This window comes from Colias philodice, chromosome 26 (assembly GCF_061535455.1).
Source record: "Colias philodice isolate Cphi_HAF_F1 chromosome 26, ilColPhil1 Martin Lab GWU primary, whole genome shotgun sequence".
Taxonomy (NCBI): Eukaryota; Metazoa; Arthropoda; class Insecta; order Lepidoptera; family Pieridae; genus Colias; species Colias philodice.
Window position 1 is genome coordinate 3435266 of NC_143111.1, and position 17846 is coordinate 3453111.

A 17846-nucleotide genomic window follows, 5' to 3' on the forward strand; every position below is an offset into this window, starting at 1 on the left:
ACTTAAATTTCGACGGCCACAATCGAAAATTTGTATTTATTTAGAAAAAGATAAAATATCCTGTTAAAATTCATAGGGTGATAAAGTTTTAAAAACTAATTGGTATACTTAATTATCTATTATTTATCGTTTATTTTTTTATTGTAATAAAACCAAACAGTGTTTTTTCCCTAACAAAAAAAGCTAGACAATCCTTACTTGTTCCAGAAACTTGGAAGCCGGAAGGTCTGGAGTCTCCAGCTGGTGTGCTGGGCAGTTCCCTAGACTACGCGGCTGCGTTGATGTTAGCAGCCATGGCGGCGGTGCTGCTTGCTGCTGTGGGATATCAGTGTGCTGCTACATGGAGATGGATTATGGGCAGGTAATTGAAAACTGTATTGGTATAATTATTAAAGAATTATGTTTGGGAAGGATGTGAATTATTAGGGGGAGGCGGTCCTACAATTATTCCTAAATATTCAATTGCTAACACTAATATTGCAGCCTTAGAATATGTGTAACAATTGTATTGGTGATTGGAGAATTAATAATTATTAAAGAATTATGTTTGGGAAGGACTTGAATTATTAGGGGGAGGCGGTCCTACAATTATTCCTAAATATTAAATTGCTAACACTAATATTGCAGCCTTAGAATATGTGTAACAATTGTATTGGTGATTGGAGAATTAATAATTATTAAAGAATTATGTTTGGGAAGGACTTGAATTATTAGGGGGAGGCGGTCCTACAATTATTCCTAAATATTCAATTGCTAACACTAATATTGCAGCCTTAGAATATGTGTAACAATTGTATTGGTGATTGGAGAATTAATAATTATTAAAGAATTATGTTTGGGAAGGACGTGAATTATTAGGGGGTGGCGTAATACAATTATTCCTAAATATTCAATTGCTAACACTAATATTGCAGCCTTAGAAAATGTGTAATTATTCTTAGATTGCAGCTTAATAATTTACTCTTGAATACATTGATTAAGTTTAACTTTATGACTTGAAATGAACAAAAAATGATTATCAGTTCCTTACCCATACCTAGTTAAAATCTTCAAGCATTTTGCATCGGTAAAATGAGTAAAATATGTACTAAGAAACATCTAGACCCTTATATCAATATAAGTATAGCGTAATCAATCGTCAATGCCGTCAAATCTCTTGGTTCGAACCCCCAAAGCTAACAGCCTCAATTTTGCCTTAACTAAAGGACACATTTGGTCAATATAATCCAACGCCATATTGTCTGCTAGTAGGCTTGCCCTACAAGCGACGTCGAGCGAATAATAACATTGTTCCAGATAACTATCTTGAGGAAATTGCATTTCAGTAGACTGGCTTAGCGCAGGTGAGCGGAACGGATTTAAAACTTCTGCTTATTTATAGGCTCCTGGTACTTACTGGTTACTTCGAAGCTTCAAACAATGTTTTAAAATGTTCAGACTAAGGATTAAGATAATCCTTGCAATGTTTATAGTCTCCATATAGGTAATATCTGAAATGAAAATAAGAAAATTTATTAATTTGCAGGGTCGAAATCCCAACGAAATCCGATACGTTGTTCGAAATTTTACCTATTTAAATGAATACTTGGATTTTTTATAACTTTTTTTTAATTATTAAGTAAATAGTTTACGTTAATTTTAATGAACTACCTTGTTTCGTCTTAATTTGCTTAACATATAAAACATATAAATGGAAATTAACTTACCCTGATAAATTTTATTTAACACAACATATTTACATTATGGCACAAAATACATAATATTAGCTAAACGCCTGAAAGCAAATAATAAAAACATAGCCGAACACGCAAAACATCAATAATTCACACCACGAATTATATTATTTTATTAAAGTACGACGGATATTTTACAACACGTTTTTAAACTAACCTTATAAAAAATAATAGGTACATTCGATTTTATCTGTTTGAATTTTAAAAAATGTATGTTTTATTGCATGTACTAAAATCACCAGACGTATTTGAAACTGGCAATATTTATTCATATCACCCATTTTTCATGGATATTTCATTATATGCATTTGCAATTTCTGTTACAATGTTTTACAAAAGTAGTGTCATTTTCAAAATATGTGATAAGGAAAAAAACTAATTAATAATTGTTTTAAAATTAACGCAATATAATTTTTTGGCTGTATGCACAAAAACCTTTGCCTATTTGCACATTTGGCGGGAAATATCCGACGGAATTATGTATAATCTGTATTGCAAAAAAAAAGTTAAAATTCTTTTTTATAATTCGAAATTCATGTTTATAGTGGGTGTTTATATTAATTTAGTGAATAATTTTAAATATATATTGCTTTGAGTTATATTCATATTCCCATTAATTCTAATACAAAACATTTTTGGCTACCGTCACTTTGCAATACCTATCTACGTAGCGTCGTTACTGGTAATTATTTGTAGATTTATACATACAACACAAACAATACATTTCTATTAATTTTAACGATAAATTAGGTAAATACTTATTATATTGTCTTCCTAGGGCCCGCCGTGACTCCCAAGACAGTAATTGCGACTCGATTTCCCGCCAAGCCGCCATCAGGATCAGCCACTCTCTGCCTGACTTACAGACGGAGCCATTGAAAGAAGAATACGTACAGGAACACAAGGATGCTGCTAAGAAGGTAAGCGTATAAATAGCTGATAATTTGATTTATTTAATGCAAATCCATTACGTGTTTCTATCTGTGTTGTTCTATTCAATAAGACGAAGTATAACTGGCTAGAAAAAGGAACGGAGAAAGTAATCGTACTACTTTCTACTAGTTTTACTGATATAACAATATTGTGTACCATTCCTGCTACTCGGTTTTGAAACGGTTATAGCTCGCCGTGCTACAAAATAATATTATATACCTTCGGATTAAAAACTAAATGAACTTATAAATTATGAAGCCAAATAATGAACCAAATAACGAACGTTAATTAATTATTTTTTATCAATACAGACAACTGCAGATAAATGTGATTTTAATCCCTGGAATTAAGTTTAAAGCTCAATGAAATGTATTAATTATTATCAAATGAGTTTTCGAGAACTTTCTAAATACTGGTTAATTAATTCTGAAATATTAAAATGATAGACGTAAAATAATTTCAAAATGTAAGAAATACTTTAGTGCATTTTTTATTATTTGTATATAAAATTGAATATACGTATTTGTTCAGAGAAGTTAAAAAACATTCGTATATTTTATAAATATCAAAAAATGACATTATTATATAACTTGATCACTGTGAAAAATGAAGAGTGATCAGTATAATATTATTCTTATAATAAAAAAAGATTACTTACGTCATTTATCTTTCAAAAAATACTTTATCCCGCTATTCAACAAAGAAAACATAATATTAAGTGAAAGATGATAGAATAAAGGTAAGGTTACCCGACCAACTTAGGAATACAATTTTTCATTTAAATTGCTATATTGGAATAGACATTTCAACGTGGGTGCATAACTCATTTCCGTAATTTCAGAAGAAATGTATTCTTTGTTCACTAATGGAGTATGTATTTAATAAATAAATACTATTTAGATGAAACTTTGGAATACAATTCTTTGTTTAAGTACCTACGTATTGAATATGAAAATAAGTTTTCTACAGTTTCAATAGGTTTTTATATGAACATTGAACAGCAGAGAAATTGCAGACATCTTTATTCTGAATTGTTGGAATTTCTTTAGTGTTTTATACGAAGGAAGGGTTGACAAGGTTGTTTGATTGTTGGGTTTTAACTTCTTAATAAGTGAATTTGATAGTTAATACAATGCAAGATATTAGTGTCTTGATATCTTAACTAAAACAATGTTTAGAATATTTAAAAAGTTAATTGTGAGTGAGTTATTGGCATTATGCATCTTTTTCACCTTTCGATTTATTTAAGAACAAGTATGTAATCAGCCTTCGGTGTCCTGCCAGACCGAGACATGTTTTTTCTTAGTCTTTAGGGTATTTACTGACTATGAATACAAAAAGAAATCAGAAGGGAATTAATATTCTGGCCACGCAGTAAGTTTAATTGTTCAATATTTGACGTGGAATTAGAACTTTTGTCAAAGTCTTTGCGTTGTTTGTAAGTTTTCAGGGCAATGTCTTTATGGGGATTTTGACCCGAACATATCTTCGTGAATCCCGACGAGACACGTTCCCTTTGTATATAATATAAAATATAATATTAGTCAAGTTATTGTTCGTATTAGTGCATTGTTGGGTTTTGTTATGGAGCCTTTGGTTAGCCGAATGGATACTTATTACAGTCGTAAAATTGTCTGTTGGATTTTAAAGTAAATCTGAATTTACGGTTTTATATCGTGGTAATAAACTAAAATGAGCTTAGATTATTCATTAGTTATATTCAAGAACATAAAAGCCGTTTATCACATATTTACATTGAATTAATAATACAATTATGCCCTTCATAGTTTTGCTCCAGATGGTTTTAAAAAAAGGAAACAAGATTTTCATGTCAGACACTAGCTGCCATTTTTGTCTATCTACAAAGTAATATATTTTCCCATTTTTCATCATTTTTCATGTTGGCCCCGCTTCTATCGGTCGTAGCGTGATGATACATAGCTTTCCTCGCTAAGTAATCTAGCATAAATATATTTTATTAATTCCGAAATTTATTTATTTAGGCAAGAGATAGGTAGTATTAAAACCTCGCTATCCGTCTGTCACCAGGTTATATCAAAAATTCAGATTATGTATTTCTGTTACCGCTATACCTACCTACAACAGATAATATAAATTGAAATTGGTGGTCAACCAATATTAAATGTGAATAAATAAAAAATTGAAGAGGTAAATACTATATATATACCTTTTGTTCTATTTCGTCCCGAAAAGAATTAACATAAATTTTTCGTATCATATCATCAATCTATTGAAAAACTTGGTTATTCCATTTCAAGTTTTCAAGAACCATAGCTTTAAAATCTACATGTATAAGTAGCGTCAAAGCTACAAGAAACGTTCATAATAAATATCAAAGGTTGCGTTCAATTCTTTGTAATACGGAAAAGCAGATACTTCAATATTCGAAGCTATATTGCAAGAAATGCTACGACAAACGGATATTAAACATTAATGGTTTGTCTGCTATTCACTGAATTGGAAATCTATGAAACAATGTTCAACAATGAAGTAAAGATATATTTTATGCCCTTTTTGAATTATTGCTTGGAGTTCATATGTTACGAATAATTTTACTAGGAAAGTAAAATTGACGAAATCGCATTAGTGATTAAGGGGTTTTAGAAACATGCAATAGGTATATATATGCGTAATAAATAAAAATAATGAAAGTAAAAGTAGCTAGTCTCTCTCTAGCCTAACTATCATTAGATACAAAAATCATATCTTTCAGTATTTATAATATTAAAAAGTATACATGTAAAACGATAATTTGTAAACACTGATACCTTCCTAAATAGAAAGTAATGAATTAGTAGGTACAGAATATCCCTGCTTTATTAATAATCTACAATCATTATTAATGTACGCATCATTATCTTTATTTTATTTATTGAGAATAAAGTTATGGGCCGATTTTTCAATGCTTGGATAAAACTTATCCGTCCAATAAAGTATTAAATGATGATATTAAAATGTCACGTAAACTGTCAAATACGGGCAATTAGAATACGTTTTTAAAATGGTAGTTTTATACATTATTTGACGAATAAGTTTTATCCAAGCATTGAAAAAACATACAATGTAGATAAATAACAATTGAATAAAATAAAATGTTAAACCACTACATGGTCTACATGTGACCTGCATAAAGCCGTTTCTGCGAAATAAGCGAACTTTATCGAGTTTTAATTAAATTGTCACTGATTTTGGGAACATGATGTGAAATATTAAAGGTTACGATCTCTTTGTAATATAATTTACACTACACGTAAAAAACACGCTTGAGCTCATGAAATTATTGTATTGTCACCGATTTTTGATAAGTGTACAGATGTTTAGGGTCAAAATGGAGCCTAAAGAGATCGGTTAAAATTATGTTAAAAAGAATATTATAAATAAATGTTATATATATGGACAAAATGGATTAGATACAGCCAAGACGATGTTATTAAAAAACACATTACCTACCTGTAAGGATAGGACAAGATTTACAGCCTATTGCATCAGCAGATTGAAACGAGACCTAGGTAGGGAACTAGGCCTTGGATCGATGTACTAGATAATATAAACCGTAACGTATCTAATACAAGCCGTTGCTCTTGCCTCTGTTCGTATTAAATAATATGTCCTTTGAGTATTTATTTCGTCTTAGTAATAAGCGTATATGTTTTGTTTTATTGTTTTATTACTTGTAATGTTTATTTGTTCTCCTTAGTTTTTTTCTGTCTCTATGTTTTGTTAAAATGTTTTCATGTGTTTTATTTAATTCTTAAATAAGTAGCCACGTAGCTGCGTAGTTTTCTCTACCGAAAACTCGATATCAACTTTCTCTCTTCTGTATCATACTATATCTATAGCTAAATAATTTTAAAAATATGTGAGTAATGTTATTTCAAATGTATTGTATAATATATGAAATATTATCAAGCTTTGATTAGTATTCACATCATGTGTAATTCCACGATCTGGCCAAATGTAATTTAAATTATAAACACGTAACTGTAGCACGTAATTGATAGGAAATTGGCGGCAAAATTCTATTACATAATTCACTATTCAGAGTGTTAGTATTCCGATCTCTGATTAAAATATTTATTACGGTCGTTGGCAAGATTAAATTTTGTTGACAGCTTGTCGCAGATGTAATCTATACTAATATTATAAAGCTGAAGAGTTTGTTTGTTTGAACGCGCTAATCTCAGATTCTTTCGGTGTAGCCCATTTATCGAGGAAGGCTATAGACGATATATCATCACGCTAAGACCAACAGGAGTGCAGTACTGCGGGTCAAACCGCAGGGCACAGCTAGTCAGTCAGGGCAGTACTAGTGATAAAGTTAATTTAATCTGGCAATTGAAATGTATCGATTTGTGGGTATTCATATTTCCCAAGCTTTTATGTGTTCTCATATTTTATCTGTAATAATCTATATGAATAAAAATGAATCGCCGAAAGTTAATGTCAGGACAACGTTTGCATAAAATAAATTCACGTATTGAATTTATTTGTTTGGTTAAACGCGTAATTGGTAAATACCAACGCGCGTAAATACCAACTGAAAACTTATATTTTGGTGTTAAATTGTCAATCTATCGGGGAATAAATAGGCTGTGCACTATAGGTAAAACATTATGCTATGACCAATAGGAGCGGAGCGCAAAAAGTTTTTCTTTCAAGATCTTATGTAGTTTTATTAATTACCTAGCTAATACATATAATATGAACTACTATTTGTTAACAGGTGCTCCGACAAACGACACTGCCAATCGTACCAGACCGTCACCAGACCTTCCAACGTCAACTTTCCCATCGCTTGGACCTGCCTTCCATACAGTTTAGCATCTGTAGCCTGGAACGAGCTGATTCTTCTATTGGACTTATAAAGGTAATGTACATTTTTTTTAATCTTTATTTATTTAGAGGGCGCACAAAAAATATGTAGTTATTTATTTTTAAACGTGTTGTTTTAAATGGAAATAAAAATAATTTGGAAAATCCAAAAGTGCACGCCTCATAATTTTTTTTTAATAAATATTTATTAATTATTATTTTTGTTTATTTAATAACAATTAAACCACATCGAATCAGACCCTGAAAAATGAAAGGGTTCTATTCCTGAGCATACTCAAGCATAAGAGAAAAAAAAAGACTCGATTAGTAAAGTATTTCGGTCGCTATCGTGTTAACAAGAAAAAGGATCCGCACATACAGACACACGGACGTCCAAGACAGAACTTTTTTAAACTGTTTTTTAACTAGTTTAAATAACAAAAATGACATCAAAAATATAATGAACGTTAAAAATAGTGTTTTTTCTTAATATGTGTGTGTATGTATTATCTTACAAGTGCAATGTATGATACATAAAGACATTTTAAGTTTGAAAAATCAGATGTTTTGCGCGAAGTGACAGTAGTACCCACCTCAACGCTTCGCTTATGAGGCGTGCAAAAGGTGTTTGATCTTGTCCTTTAATGGAGAAAAACCTGGTATCTAATTTCTCAAATTATTCTGCTATACCTAATCATTAAAAAAGTCAAATTTCAAGTTGTACGATTGAGTCTCAAAATATTTGACAAAATATCCTTGTACTTGATTATAAAATATTCTGATGGCTTCTTATTCTAGAAATAACATAAAACGATATCACTATCACTACATAGTATAAAACAAAGTCGCTTTCTCTGTCCCTTTGTATGCTTAAATCTTTGAAACTACGCAACGAATTTTGATGCGGTTTTTTTAATAGATAGAGTGATTCAAGAGGAAGGTTTATATGTATAATAACATCCATCAAATAGTGGCGAAGTAAGGTTGGGTCGCCTAAGATCGGACGCATATGCCGAAAATTTTATACGTACTGTATTTTTTATTTTATTTCTCATGATTCGATGTCGTTTTTCTGTTGCGGTCAACTGTAAATTGATGACAAGAAAATATTGTTTAACCCATAATTTTTTGGTTTGCGTAGATGCTATCTATCTAAGCAAATTTAGAGCCTAAAAAGCAGACTTTTTTCGACTTACCATAGTGAAGAAAATAACAGTTCGGCCGAAGATCGGACTATGTAGTATCTTCACTTCTATGCGTTTAATAATAATGTTAACATTAGGAAAACATCCGGACTTACGTCCATACATTGAGCATCAATGATTGAGTCAGGAAATTCCTCAAAAAATTTGACAAAGAAGTTTTTTTTTTTATTGCGTTTTTTTAGTCCGGTCTTCCCTCCTCATCCTAATTAAGTTTCTCAAACTTTTATCCTCCGTGTTCTAGGACTAAATAATGAAAATGTACCTAAGGTCTGATAGTCATAGCGTCATTGGATAGTTAAATATATTAAAAGTTAATAATTATTGCGCATTATTGCATAAGGCGCAGTCAAGAGCTAAACTTCGGTCCGATCTTCGGCATTGGGAGGGAAGATCGGATCTTGGGTTGTGAACGTCCCAGGCGTAATCAAAGTATACAGATGGAAAGAGGATTCGCTAATTCTGCCCCAAAATAATTAATTACATTATTTCAATGAAAGTACTCTCCACAATGAGCCATCAAAATTTTGTAGGTAAGATCGGATCGACGATTTTCGCCACAAAATACACCTTTTCTGCTGAATCACCTGTGTACACGTCCCGTCTGGTCGCTGGCCGGCCGCAGAGTGAAGAGAGGGGCAGAACAAAATGGCGGATCTAGTAGTGTTGGTAGCAGTAGAGAATATTGCCTAGTTTGCGAGTTATTCCATGCATCCGATCTTATGTCACATCCGATCTTAGGCGACCCAACCTTAATGTTATTTTTGAGGTTTCTAATGTGATGTCGTAAATAATTACATTTTTTCCGCTTACATTGCAAACGCAGGCTGAACCCTACGAGTTTTATCAAAATAATGTACTTAGTATTGTACACATTGAAAAGGTCTACAGAAAAGTCCGTGATGGTATATGTCTATCTCGGATAACCCACAATAACTTTTTTTTGTCATTTACTTTTTACGACAAATAATGGCTAATTTTCGAAGCGATTTTAACCAATACAGCATTAATCCTTAACCAATTAAATACCTTGAATACATTGTCCATTTAATATGGATCTATATGGCCCTTTACACCGTATTATTTAAGTGAATATTTTCGAAGATATTACAGATTTAAAAATTGCGGGACGGAGCGTTTGCGGCGGTACCGGCCGGCCGGGCCGCTATGTTTTTATATACAACGTTCACAGTTTTTCTGTAGTGTATTTAGTATCAGCAAAAAGCAATTAAAAGCATTGCACCCGTGCGAAGCCGGGGCGGGTCGCTAGTATTTAAATATAACAAACTAATATCATTTTATACACATAAACGCTCAAAGAAAGGTATGTAGTTACATAGATTGTGGTATATAATTGGCTATTGAGTTCGACGTTGAATTATGCGGTATTGTTGCTCTTACCAAGTTATAGATATCAGCATAAATTTACTATATAAAACGCGCAGTCTAATAAATTGAAAGAATCTGTTAAAACTGCGACTAGTTGTGTCCCGTGGTTTCGTCCGCGAACTAAGCCATTTGTTTCTTTAAAAAATTATGTATCTATATTTTATAAGGTACTACAGTTTTTGGTACCCATAGCAAGTTCATAGCGAGTTTCAAAAACCGTTTCAGCAGTTTGATTGATTCGTGTGATTGAAATCAATATCTATCGTCCAAGCTTTCGCATTTACTATTATTTGTAAGAAAACTTGAATAAACACTGTGTAGTATTACAAGTGTGACAACAAAATCATTTCCAAACAATGTAGCGATCATTGCCTTGAAAGGCAAGGGCATGACCGGGAGTTTCGCCGTAAATCTATCGAGATAGCTCCTTAGAGGAATCTTGTGACGGTAATTAAAATATATTACGGCGAAATTAGGTCATTTTCGCCTTTGAAATATAGTGCAAATTAAATAATTTTGGTGAAAACGTAAAAACGTTATCCGCTAATTAATTTGAGAGCCAGGATGGTGGAAGTAAAAAGAATATTAACTTAATTAGATATAGGTATAGCTTTTTTTAGTAAATTTTATTTTAAACGTGTGTTACTTTATTTTTATAAGAGTCAAACAACCTGAAACTGAATGTCTTACTTCGAAAATAATAGTTTAGAAATTTATTTCAAACGAAGTGCAAAGTTGGTCCCTTCGTGTTAAATTCTTTTAAGAGGTTCATGTAAATAATATTTCTTCTTTGGAAGAAAAATATCAAAGCACGAATTCATCAACTCTTATCAGGTTACTAAGAGACAACTCAAGTTTATTCCTTACTTAGTATAAATGCTAAAAAGGTTGTATAGACAACTTTGAGCAATTTAAAATTTATATTCAACAGTTTCACAGAATTCGAAAACCTCCATGAATTGAAGACCTTTCGTTTATTTTCAAGTAAAAGATTAGTTTGCTAGAGTGTATTAGTTCGAGTTTTCTTGTACTATTCAACATTATTAGTTTCTGTCGCAAATATTATTTTTCTTTACCATTAATATTTGTATATTGTAATAATTCTTTGTTTTGTGTTCATATTTAGTTCAGTGAATTATTTAATGCTCAAAATATTGAAATAATTGAAAGTTTTGTTACCTATATTTACGAATTTTACGTAATTTTACGTTATATTGTTACGAATACCTACAGGTAAATTGTTATACTTAAATCAAAATGTTCTCAAAACATTTTATAGCAAACAAAAGGAACAAAGGATGAGGAAGATTCTTTGCCGTGATCTATTGTTCAATAATTGTAATATCAAAATTTACAAAGTTCACAACTAAGTAGTATTATAAGTTAATAGCCCAACTTATGAACTACCTTTATTAATTTTACAAATGTCACATTATGAAAGTGGAAAACAAGTGAAAAACGATCGTTAATTAGAATTTTATTAATTAAAAACAAACAAGTTAAATCATCCTTCAAAGATGTTTACATAATAGCAAAGTTTTGTTATAAATTATATTTCTCGGTCGACAAATATCGTACTACACAAACATAAAATACTCATAGAAAGTTTTCTTCTTTGGAAGAAAAATATCGCTGTAAATTACATCGCTCCAATTAATATAACTTGTCTGAACTTCAGTAATTTGATATTTCTGTTTATTGTGCTCATTTAAAGAGCGTTTAATTTGTGCTCTTCCTACAATTATTTTTCTTTTTTAATAAGATACCTACAGATAGTAGGAATTTTATTAGTTTGGTTAAAAAGGGTAAATTATAATTTCCAAAATAATATAACATATCTTTTGAATTCTAACGATTATTTCCATGTCCTCTATGTCTAGGAAAAAGTAACATTTTAAACCAAATCTAATCTTTAACTGCATTTCTATGATGACAATGACAGAGTCGAGGACACAGCTTAATAAAACGTGTGTCGCTCATTCAAACAAAACTACTTTGAATTCAATTCTTCGACAATTTCACAAATATATGTGTGCGCTACATACTCTCATAAACTTGTCAACATGAATAAAAGTTTCGGTAAAATTCGAGAGAAATTCTTCGCAAAAATGTCATCCTTTCAGAAAGGTTGTAAATTTTGCAGCAACAGGTTGCCAATTTATTTTAATTTCTAACATTTTGTGAAGCACCGATGGTGCGATCTTCGGGGTGCATTTTAAGTTTTAGGAGGGTACTTTCTACACCTGTTACTCTGGGTGTATAAATATTAAAGACGTCCAGACATGATAAATCAAAATTAACCTTTTTTACTTTTGCATTTTGTTGTTTTTGACGAATTTTTCTATCGCTGTACCTATTATAAGTATTAATTCTTAAACTTAAATTCTTAAACGTTATGTATAAGTATAAATACTTGCAAACCGAACTGTGTAAACCTTTCAGGTATTATATATATCACATATTTGATATTATATATGTATTATATATCACGATATCGTATCATTAAAATATGTTTTCTTACAAATATCCATATTCAACCTTTTCTACCCATATAAGTTTGCATTATTAAATTTCTATTGTTAGAATTTAGAAATAACCAAGCAGAAAGTAATATTTTACTGTAGACCAGAGTCCAGACGAAATACTTCACATTGAAAATATTACTCTTATAGAATGTTGAAGCTGCAAATCGACATATTTTCTAGGTAGTTATCAGACCCCTAGTCTATACTTACTTAATATTATAAAGTTGAAGAGTTTGTTTGTTTGAACGCGCTAATCTCAGAAACTACTGGTCCGATTTGAAAAATTCTTTCGGTGTTAGATAACCCATTTATCGAGGACGATTATAGGCTATATATCATCACACTAAGACCAACAGGAGCGGAGCAATGCGGGTAAAACCGCGGGGTATTAGTAAACTATAAAATATACAGTCGTACAGAAAAAAATAACTATTAAACCTGAAGGTGAAACACAGTGAGCGATCGGCTCGTCGGTTGGTTGCGTGCAGAGTACAAAGTCGTAGCTAGTGATTTGAAATATCCACTCCATTTAGCACTTTAAGTAATTTTTCAGTAACAGTTCACTGGCTTCCGTGATGCTGTTTACAACTTTGTAGCATCTTAGAGATTGCTGCATTAAGCTAACACTTTTATGTGTTGGTTCTTTAAGATATGTGTGAGAATATTTTCTTTTGTTAAAAGGTTTCAGTTTACACGAGTAGATTTGAAGGAATTTGTATTGTACAATAGACAGAACTGTACTTGTTCGTATCCTGGAATATAGTAGCAAAGCGTAGTTGTATTGTTTAAATGTTAATTTCAATTTGAATTTCTTGTAACTGGCAATGTGTTTTTAGTCATTCTCCGACTGTCACATAGGTACGTTTTGAAGGAATATATCTAAATATTGTTTAATCTAATGTTAAGAATATTTAGATAAAATAAATTCTCTCGATGAAATATAAATTTTGTATCAAATAAATTTATTAAGATTTATAATAATGTTTCAAAAGCTCTAGTTTCTATGAAACCCAACCTTAAATGCGTGTTACTTTGGCATTGAAATATAAAAGAAAAATTAATCCCGCTATTGCCATTAGCGGGTTTGGTTAATAAGTAATGGAGATAGGACATTTAGATAATAATTTGGCAGTGTTACACTGGCCAGCCGAGATATTTATGAACGTCTAGAAATATTCACTTGTATTGCTATTAGTGTAGATTAGCTTAACTAATGCAATAATAAGAAAAAAATGTGTGCGTGTACTAGTGTACACACGTAAGAAGAGAAACTTCTTTATAACCTTATTTTTCAAAAAATAATTTACTATATGCAACTTTACAGAAATACGTCGAATCACGCGTGGTAGGGATAAGCAAAAGATGGCGCGTAACGGAAAAATGTCACGCGTAACGAAAAAATTTTACACTTTTCCAACCCCGATAAAGAAGTTTCACTTCAAAAAATCTAAGGAGTATACAAAGTGTAGAAGACACTTTATGTGGATGTGTTTTATTTTATTTATATTTTTAAAATCAGTAAAATTATGGTAGTGAAGCGATAAAATAATATTTACTAGTGATAAGAGATTATCACTAATTAATATTATTTTTGGCTAGAGTCCTATGATTCTTGCCTACATGGCGGATAATATTATTATCGAAATAAAGTGGTCAAATTTATTTGTAAAAACATACCAAAGACTGAGATAATTCAAATCATTTGGCAAATGCAAAATTAATATTGCTTAGATACAACAATAAATCAGACTGAAATGAGTTTGCTACATATCCTCTATGCCTTCACAAAATTGGGAAATATATCACATTACCATGATATAGATATGTTTATTAGTCAAATGTTTCCAGTCTCTTGATATTGTTATGATCACAGAAAGATAGCAATACATTTTTATCTCATAGGTAGATGAAAAAAGAGCGTGTGTGCCGAGCGACACGTGTCAGAAGTGAAACAGCTTCTTTGGCAAGATTCAAAGATACCAAAACTGTTTCCTTGCTCCATGACGTGACGGTATTGCCATAACGCCACCTTGAAATTTTACTCGCAATGCGCCTTAAGAGGTTTCACTTCAAACCATACCTATGTTGAAGATAGTACCTATAGGGTTTATTATTTAGTTTGAATTATGACAGGTTAGTTGGAATTCACTGCAATTAATTGCAGAAACTTCGAAGTTACAAGCTACAGTAATCGAGTCACCTAAATTGAAACATATCGTTTTAGCTCTAGTTAATAGTTATTCAAAATATAACTTTCATTATTTGGAATGATACTTGAGTCTTTATAGAATCTAAATGTGATAACGAGCAATTAAGTTTCTGTATGTGGAGAGATATTATTTATTAAATGTTCAATGTATGGTGAAATTGTTAGCATATTTATAAATTTCCCAGATTTATTATTATTATCATAACCTATCCATATACCTACATCCATATCGATAAATCGCTTACTAACGATTCACGAAAGCTAGGTTGTTTTTACTTACTCATATGCACATATTGTATGAGGTGAATGGTAGTATAATCGACATTAGAACTATGAACGATCACGATTACTTGCTATTAAGGAATAAAAGCTATTTAATGTTAGTTGGGAGCGTTTACGGTTCTTATATTGTTTTGATAATGGACTGGATTATGACGCTTAATGAAATAATGAACTAAGGTTTAATATGATGTCATTGTTATTATAGTTTCGTTATGTGATTTAATTAAATTGTCATTTTGATTGAATAAAATAGGCTTTATATACCTATAGATAATATTATCTAGCATTTAGTATAGTTATGATTTGTATACGATTGATATAATATTTTTATTTTTGGTTCATGGATAATGTTGAGAGAGTTGGAGATAATGTTGTTCTGTAAATGACAATAAAACATAGGTAAAATGGTACAATAGATTATACGTAAAGCAAGGAACATTCAAATCAATAACATTATTTCATAAAGAAAAGGCTATCATCTCCCATAACTCAAACCATATCATACATATGCTTTGTTTTCTAACAATTATTACAATGGGTATCTACCCATGTACAAGAACGATGTACAGTACTTGTAATAGGTAGTTGATCAAAGATAAAATGGCGTGTAAAAAACAATACCTGTGGCTATTGTCTTTCATTACATATTAACCTACTAGCAGACGCCGTAAAATTATTATTGAAACCATAAATAACGCTTTGTGCGTATTGTTTACGAAATGGCGGGAATTATCGTAAATTCCTTTTTATATTCACGAGCAAGGCTAATATTGTTCCTGTATGGTTTACGGTTTTTAATTTAATGTTTTTGTGTAATTTTGTGGTATGAGAGAGTTGAGGATAAAGACCAAATGTTTATTGTTAAATGAAATTTGGAACACAATAAGTGGAATGTAGAGGTAAAATTATGCCCATTTTATATAGACATCCATTATGAGAAGGAAGAATGAAAAATGGCATAGTAATTTATTATTTAACATTTTTCGATTTAAAGAGAAATAACATTTTATTTTACAATACGTAGTCAACAAAACTTATAGAAAACAAAGTATAGTTCCAGATGGTACCATCGCATTCTGAAGATTCATTTTTATAAAGAATGCACCTCTTATATCAAATATCACAATACTTGGATCGAGATTCTTTTCTTTCGTGAAACAAGATTTTCTTTGAATTTTCTTCGTTGAGTCACGAAATGCAGTCTTTTGTTGTTAGCTAATTTATGTAAAGTTATATTTTATGTGGCATTTATAGTAAGGTCTGGTATAGAATTGAATGTATAATATTGAATATAAAATGTTGCAACGATTTACAATGTTTTCTTTTCTGTCTGTGTTATTTTAAAAATGTGATGTGTAAAGAATACGTATTTAAATTAAAAGAAAATACTGAGAAAGGACCCTTCACGATTCATATGAAATGTATAAAATATGATAGTAAAAATACAAAAAGCATGGCACAATTTAAAAAAGAAAAAGACAGATGTGGATATTAAAATCTCTAAACTTTGATGATAAAGCCCTCATTTTAAAATTACATTCGAGGTAGTTCATTTAAAGTTTATTGCATTTTATTTTCTGAAAACACTATCTATTATTTTAAATCTTCATAATTTTAAACGTATACACGTTTACATACCTATCATTATTATAAGTGTGTTGAATATAGTGTACGTACATTTTCGTTTGGTTGCCAATTGCCATGTAGCATAAATATTTATGATTTTTTTGATTTAGTGTTTTTACTTATAATATAGTTAATATGTTTGTCCACAGCCGGAGCTCTATAAGAACGAGTTAGTACGTCAGTCATCTACAGACAGTGGAGATTTGGAATTTTGTGGCAAGCTTCACTTTGCACTCAAGTATGATTCGGAGGTTGAAGCCTTGGTTGTGAAGGTAAGGAAATTTTTTATTTATAATATGTATGACTATGTGTTTTATATGTTACCGACTTTCCAGCGGAAACAAGGCGCAATGATATAGTTAATTAGCTGCAACACATGTTAGTGCAACATATTTTATATTTTAAATAGGTAATGAAAACGAATTGTTGATAAAACCAATGATAAAACCTCTTCTTAGTACTATACAAGATTCGAAAAAAAAGAGAAGATAAAATTTTACTTATGAGAGCAATGAGAATTGTATTCTAGACAAGTCAGAGCCATTTTAAATCATCGTGAAGCAGCTTATATATTCAAAACTACACAACACAACAAGTCAACAACAATATGAAATTTTCCACTCAGTACAAAATTATTATATATCCAATATTATTATTTGATTACACCGTTTCATCATTTCTAACTTGTATAATGTCAATATCAAAGCAACTTCTAATAACACAGACTTCAAAATAAACGTAATATAAACAAGTATTTGTAATTGTTATCTAGATTCTAGACGATCCCTGAGGAGCCTTGTTTGCTTTCTCATTGTTTTTGATACAATTTATTGGAGTACCTATTATGTAATATTATGATATAATGAGCCCTTATAATAATGATGTAGCGATTCTTATAGTGGATACACGTGGAGAATATCAGATGAAATTTCCAATATAAAAAATTAAATAGCATAGTATTTTCTTGTGTTCGATTTTACATGAGTATTACAATTAAAGACTTCTCGTAACTAAGCTCTTTATAAAGCTTTTGTTACATCAGTATAAACAATACAATGCATAAATCGCGTTTAGAAAGCAAAAAACCTACTTTGTAATATTATTTTAAACTATG

At 30.7% G+C, this 17846-nt stretch overlaps 1 protein-coding gene across 1 annotated transcript in view; it reads left to right on the forward strand.

Moving 5' to 3' along the window:
* Positions 1-204: 204 nt before the first annotated feature.
* The window catches only part of LOC149476842 (synaptotagmin-10-like), a 52199-nt gene continuing 34557 nt past the window's right edge, over positions 205-17846 (forward strand). Inside the window, exons 1-4 of the mRNA XM_089711226.1 lie at positions 205-361; positions 2512-2653; positions 7411-7554; positions 16882-17004. Coding sequence (XP_089567352.1) covers positions 282-361; positions 2512-2653; positions 7411-7554; positions 16882-17004 — 489 coding nt within the window. The 5' untranslated portion in view covers positions 205-281. The remainder of the gene's footprint in view (positions 362-2511; positions 2654-7410; positions 7555-16881; positions 17005-17846) is intronic.